The sequence below is a fragment of the Canis lupus genome, chromosome 18, assembly GCF_011100685.1.
Source record: "Canis lupus familiaris isolate Mischka breed German Shepherd chromosome 18, alternate assembly UU_Cfam_GSD_1.0, whole genome shotgun sequence".
Lineage (NCBI taxonomy): Eukaryota > Metazoa > Chordata > Mammalia > Carnivora > Canidae > Canis > Canis lupus.
The window spans coordinates 43233716-43240358 of record NC_049239.1 but is presented as its reverse complement, the minus strand read 5'-3'; the positions used below and the strand labels follow the sequence as shown (position 1 = coordinate 43240358).

Here is a 6643-nt window from a genome sequence, read left to right as displayed (position 1 = left end):
CAACTTGAAATCGTATTCTCTGGCATTCGGATCGCCTTCCTGGTTGCGGCTCCAGAATTGCGAAAATGCAAATCCCATGATACAATAGCAAGGCTTTGAGCTACAAGCGCTTTGGTACGGAGCTTCATGGTTTACAAAACCCGTACTGGGTGTAATTATCCCATTTCAAAGACTAAGAAATAGAGACGAAAGCGTGGCCTAGTTAGTGGCAGGCGGGAATACTTCCCCCAAATTTCTTGTACTTAGAGCTTCCCCAGATCGGACCAAAGAGACTTCCCCTTCCCACGGACTTGCTGGAAGACTGCGATGGGACCTGGACTCTACCCTAGGATTTTCTCCTAGTGCAGGAGGAAAGCAGCGAAGGAGCCGAGGTCTCGTCAGTGCTGACCCGGGAATGGGGCTGAAACCCCGCAAGGGGAAAGCCAGGCTCCTAGGCCCCATCCCATTCCTGCTCCCATCCTCGGATCCCCTCGGACCATCCCCCTCCGGACCCTGTCCCTTCCGGTGACCTGTCTGGTCCCTTCCTTTTTCCCCCCCACCACCCAGGAAGACCCCGCGCCCTGGAGCTCACCGTGGTCAGGCACTGCTCCCTCTGCCACGCCTGTCAAAGCTCGGCTAACATCCGGCTCCGCGGTAGAACGGGAACCGCCCCCTCCCGGGCTCCTCACTCCCCAACCACTTCCGCCACACCTCCAACCCACTTCCGGCTCGCTGCCCGGTCCAAATATGGCTTTCCAGGATCCCCGCCCACTTCCTGCGCTTGCCGGTCTAAGGGCGGAGGGACGGGGGGAAACGGAGGGTGACAGCATAATTATCCGGCCCGTCCCTCCCAAAAGGAGGCATTTGGAACCATTAGTTCCGCTTTCTCTGATGCTGGAATCCCTGGTGGTCCTCTGGAATCCTGCGGTTCTCTTTGTTCTCGGACAGAGTTCTGCCTCGCCTGTATTCCCCAACTCGCGGTTCCGTACACCAATGAGTCTGACTCTCAGGATTCTTTCCTGACAGGAAATTTGGAAGCCAATGGCTGTTTCCGGGAGGAGCGGAATAGAAGACGCTCACTTCCGGCGGAAGGAGGCTTTTCTGGAGGGGATGGAGGAGGCGGAGGAGTTGCTTTCCAAGGGCGAGAGACTGCGGTTGGGTTAGTCACCTGAGGTGTTTCTGACCCCGGGCCCTGGCCTTAGATAGACCTGACGTTCCCTGCCTGGGGAACTCTCTGCCTCAGGCCCCTTTCCTCCCTAGCCCGGGATCCTCCTCCGGTGCCCTCAGAAGTCTCTGGGGGCTCCAGAGTCCTCGAACCCCCTCGAACCTCTGATGGGCCCACGTAGAGCCCTTTCAGGTCCCTCAGACTGCCAGAGCCTAGCGGGATCTGCGGTGTCTCCCCGCACCTGTCCTCACCCTCACGGCCTCTTGGGCCGCCCCCTCACTGCCTTCCCATCTCCCTGCAGCCCCCGACCCACGCCTGGGCCTGGACTTGGGATGGATCCCCTCTGGACAAGGCTGTGCTCAGGGCCTCAAAGACTTCCCGCCCGAGCCGACCCGGGCCGTCCTCGCTCTGCAGAGCCTCCCCCGGGGCTTGGCCCTTGGCCCTTCATTCGCCGAGGAGCAGCGCTTGGGAGTCTGGTGTGTCGGGGAGCCCCTGCAGCCGGGACTGCTCTGGGGGCCGCTGGAAGAGGAGTCCGTCCCCGAGCAGAAGGACGAAGGAGTGAAGCCACGGCGGAAGGAGGTATTGAAGGATAGGACTTGTCTTCTCCGTGACTGAAATTCTGGAAGAGGTTCAGCCATTCCTGGACAGCTCTTCGGTTTGTTAGAAGAAGCAGGGTATTTCAAGAGACAGGCGACGACAGTTTTGCCCCTTCTCTCCAGGACTGCCTCTTCCCCTCACTTGCAGTAGTTAAGGAATCAAGGTGCAAAAGGTTGCTGAAAGCTAGACTATAGAATATATTACATGTGATACGTATATAATAGGACATAGTGTCATATTTCATAGTGATGAAAGCCAAGAGCAAAGGTATTTGGAATAAAAAAAAAGCCATGAAGTCAAATCCCAGCTTTGTCACCTAGCCAGTTAAATGACATGTCTCATTTAGCCCATTTGTAAGATAAAGGGATGGCGGTGTCTTTTATTTTAAGCTTTCAGGGTTATGTGGTGCAATAGACGAAATAGTGCAGGTAAAGGGTTTCATTGCATAGTAAGTCTTAAAAAAGAAAAGTTGTTGTACCTCTTACTACTTTTTTGGTTTGGTGCTCACTAGAGTGCAGTAATGTGTTCAATTTAGTAGTTCTCCACACAGTGGGAGGGTGAGGAGGGGTATAGTCTTTTGATCCCTACTGAGTGAAAAATCAGACAACACAGTCCTGTAGAGGCAGAACCAGAGACCATTAGCCTTCCAGGGGCTTCATATTAGATCTGTCTCAGGAGAGGTTACATCCCTTTTCTCCCCCACCCTGGTCCCCCCCCCCCCCAAACACATGGGAGAAGGACTCTTATTGGTTTATTTCAGGACGTGTCACTAGGCCCATGGGGAGACGTGTGTGCTTGTGAGCAGAGTTCAGGCTGGATCAGGTAAGTTACAGGAGAGTATGTAGTGAAGATGGTCCTTTGAGGCTTTTTGTCATGGCATGAGATGGAACCAGAAGCACCCTGTAATTCCCCACCCGGTGACTTTCTGCAATGAGGGTTCCAAAGGCATGGGGTCTTTAGGACTCAGACGGCCCAGAAGCTGGGGCTTCAGGGAGGGACACTTGAAGAAGGTCTCCTGAGCTAGTTCTCCTCTGCTTTGCAGTTTGGTGCAGCGGAGCAGGCTGGAAAGTGAGGGAAATGTGGCGCCGGTGCGGATCAGCGAGAAACTTCATCTGCAGGTGTACCGGATCATACTGCCAGGCTTTGAGTTGCTCCTGTGGCCCCAGCCTCCCTCTGATGGCCTGAGCCACACCCAGCCCAGGCTAGAAGAAGAGGCAGCCATGGCTGTGCTGACAGAAGTGGACTCTGTGGTACAGCAGGAGGTGGACTCCCCAGGGGAAGATGCAACAGAACCTTGGACAGGTACATGGGAAATAAATACTGGCTTCCCAAATTATCACCCAAACAACCTATTGATAAGACAAAGCAAAGCTATGGTCCAAGGAGATACAGGAGAACATTATAGAGTCTTAGTAGGTTTTCTGAGTGGCAAGGGTAAAGCTTGAATATTTATTGAAATTTTGAAGTCTGGTATAAGCCGTGTCTTTCAGTGTGTAATGGGGGCGGGGCTTGATCAGGGTTGAATAAGAATCATGAAATAATAGTTTAGGATCCATGGACACAAGGCTAGAATTTCCAGGCAGGGGGCTCAAAAAAAAAAAAGAGTCTTGGGGTATAACCTGTCATTTGATGCTTTCTATTGCAGAGTGATGGGTCTTTTCCTTAGAATGAACACTTAGAATGAACTTGAGTAAGTTTTCTGGAATAGTAAGGTCATGTTGATGAAGACAGCAAATTGTGTAGAAGGTTTCCAATTTCTTACATTTCTTCTACCTGGGATGGGGGTGGAGGTTCTTTTATTTTCAGATAAGCTAAGGTGAGAACGTGGTAGTCTAATTCATCCTAAGTGTGTGTCTCCAGAGGCATAATTAGGGGCCTCTGGGATAGCCCTCTCTCAGACTATCCAGAGGTTTGGAGGACCATGGTTCCCAAGAATGCTTCCTCAGGAGGCACCTGAGACTGGGCATGAAGATAAACAGAGCATGTGGTTCATGTTCCAAGGGAGGGATTGGCATCATTGCCACTCCTGAAGTTCAGGGGCTGAGTAGGAGGAGACAGGTATTCATATAATTTCCTGGTGACACCATTGCTACCACCTGTTACAGTTTCTACTAACCCCAGCACCCCATTCTTGCCTTGCAGATCCTGGTCACCAGTCACCACCCAGCATCCAGGCAGAGAGTATGGTAGGCCCTGGACTCAAGCCCCAAACCCAGGATCAGCTTTCCAAGGAGACCCAACTGCTTGGCCCGCTCCCTCAGGATGGCAGCATGGATGAGGAGGACCCAGCCCAGACACAGATGCCACCTGAATCTCAGAGCAGCTCTGCTACCCAGCAGGGCACAGAGAGCAGTGAGGCCAGTTCCTCATTCTCTGCCAGGGACAATCAGCTACGTGCTTATGTGGTCAAGAAGTTACGTGGTCCCAGTGGTCAGTGCCCACCCAGAGAAATGACCTCGGAGCCCAGGGCCCAGCAGGCTGGAGAACAGCAACAACCGGGCTTCCCAGCATGCTTGAGGAGCCCTCCTGGCCCAGCAGGAAGCTCCCCAAAACAGAGGCGACGGTACCGGTGTGGGGAATGTGGTAAGGCCTTTCTACAACTGTGCCACCTGAAGAAGCACGCATTTGTGCACACGGGCCACAAACCCTTCCTTTGCACTGAGTGTGGCAAGAGCTATAGCTCAGAGGAGAGCTTCAAAGCCCATATGCTGGGCCACCGTGGGGTGCGACCCTTTCCTTGCCCACAATGTGACAAGGCCTATGGCACCCGGCGAGACCTCAAAGAGCACCAGGTGGTACATTCAGGTGCCAGGCCCTTTGCTTGTGACCAGTGTGGCAAGGCCTTCGCCCGCCGGCCTTCCCTGCGGTTGCATCGCAAGACCCACCAGGTGCCAGCGCCCCCTGCCCCGTGCCCATGCCCTGTGTGTGGCCGGCCCCTTGCCAACCAGGGCTCCCTGCGAAACCACATGCGGCTCCACACCGGGGAAAAGCCTTTCCTGTGCCCACACTGTGGCCGTGCATTCCGCCAGCGGGGCAACCTGCGTGGGCACTTGCGGCTGCACACGGGGGAGCGTCCTTACCACTGCCCTCACTGTGCTGATGCCTTTCCTCAGCTCCCTGAGCTTCGACGCCATCTTATCTCTCACACTGGGGAGGCCTACTTGTGCCCTGTGTGCGGGAAAGCCCTTCGAGACCCACACACACTGCGTGCTCATGAGCGCCTGCACTCAGGGGAGAGGCCCTTCCCATGCCCACAGTGTGGCCGTGCTTACACACTGGCTACCAAGCTGAGGCGCCACCTCAAATCCCACCTAGCTGACAAGCCCTACCGCTGTCCCACCTGTGGCATGGGCTATACCCTCCCCCAAAGCCTCAAGCGCCACCAGCTCAGTCACCAGCCTGGGGTACCCACCAGCCCACCCTCCAGCCCACCCTCTGTGCCACCCGCTGTTTCTGAGCCCACTGTAGTATTACTGCAGACTGAACCAGAACTGCTAGACGCATGCAGGGAGCAGGACGTCTCCCCAACCCAGGACGTCTTTGAGGTCACCATTTCGGAGAGCCAGGATAAGTGCTTTGTGGTGCCTGAAGAACCAGGCCCCACGTCCAGCCTGGTGTTCATCCATAAGGACGTGGGTTTTAGTGCCTGGGCAGAAGTGGTGGAGGTGGAGACGGGCACCTAACCCCCTGCCCCCCCCCCCCCCCCGTGGAGTACTATATAAAGCTAGTGTTTTCTAGCTGCTGGATGTCTGCGTCTGTCCTTGGGTTGCATGTTGGAGTCTAGTCTATTCTGAGAAGCAGATCAGGGATTTCCCTTCCTGTTTATGGACTGCCACATTGTTTCCCAAGACTATAAGGTAATCCTGTTCTAGGTTTAAGAACTTTTTATTGACTTCAGTAGAGTTTGTTCTGCTTCCCTCACCAGGAACTCCTCAAGGCGCTTGTTCTTTAAACATGGCGGAAGTGACCGCACCCAGTGAGGTAGTCAGGTACCTGGCAGCACTATTGCCCTACTGTGTGCTTAGTGCTGGGATCATCACTCCCACTGAGCTCCCTGAGGAGCAAGCACTTCCATTTAGAAACCAAATGGAATGACTTGAAGGTTAAAAGGCCAGAGGCTTAAAAAAACTAGATGCTGAGTTCAGGTTATAGCTCACTGTTGTCTCTAACTTGAGCTATTGGTGGTTTAGGTGGCCACCATCCCAGGGCTGTGAAATTGTTTTTTTTTTTTTCTTTGTTGATAGACACCAGGCCAACTGGAGGCAGCTAGGGCCAGATCTGGACCCTTCTGAAGACCTGGACAAAGGCAACCCTATTGAGGGAAGGAATGGACACAGGTCTTACATCAGCTGCAGACCTGCACCACACTGGGTGCCAGGATACAGCTGGGAGCTAGACTGGGGTGACATTCTCTACAGAGCTCAGGATCTGCTAAGGCCGGAAGCACTGGACAAGAGTTTGCAGAGGATCCCTAGCTAGTGCTATATGGACGTGTTAGATGGGATGGTTTAACTTGGTCTGGGGCATCAAGGACATGTCCCAAAGGAATAATAATGGTAATAAATACTCAGCCCTTACTGTGGGCCAGTTGTTCATGTTTATATAATCTTCATAGCAACGCTGTGAGGTTGGTGGTAGTAGTATTCAGGTTTTACAGATGAGGAAGCAGCTTTGAGTGTCATGCTCAAGGTGGCACAGCTACTAGGAGCAGAGCCGAGACAAACTCTCAACGACACTGCAGCCCTGCATCTTACTCATGATCTGATGGATGAGAAGGTGGAGGTGGTGGGAGCTGCACGTGCAGCAACCCTGTGGTGAGGGCCCGGGGGATGTGAGCAACAGACGAATGTGGCTGGGGCAGATCACACAGGCCTTGCTTCAGGAGTTGGGACTTTATTCTCA

The 6643-nt window shown here is 53.7% G+C and overlaps 1 protein-coding gene across 1 annotated transcript; it reads left to right on the top strand.

Annotated features, from left to right (window-relative positions):
• Positions 1 to 809: 809 nt before the first annotated feature.
• On the top strand, positions 810 to 6324 carry ZNF408 (zinc finger protein 408). The gene is made up of 5 exons (XM_038563410.1): positions 810 to 1138; positions 1446 to 1723; positions 2502 to 2563; positions 2784 to 3043; positions 3884 to 6324. Exons 1-5 carry the CDS (start codon positions 1021 to 1023, stop codon positions 5422 to 5424), a joined length of 2259 nt encoding a protein of 752 aa, XP_038419338.1. The 5' UTR covers positions 810 to 1020; the 3' UTR covers positions 5425 to 6324.
• Positions 6325 to 6643: the final 319 nt, after the last annotated feature.

Coding starts and splice junctions, on each gene's coding strand:
- ZNF408 (XM_038563410.1), top strand. CDS start 1,021: ATGGCTGTTTCCGGGAGGAGCGGAATAGAAGACGCTCACTTCCGGCGG. Junction 2,564..2,783: donor CAGAGTTCAGGCTGGATCAG/GTAAGTTACAGG, acceptor TCTGCTTTGCAG/TTTGGTGCAGCGGAGCAGGC. Junction 3,044..3,883: donor TGCAACAGAACCTTGGACAG/GTACATGGGAAA, acceptor CTTGCCTTGCAG/ATCCTGGTCACCAGTCACCA.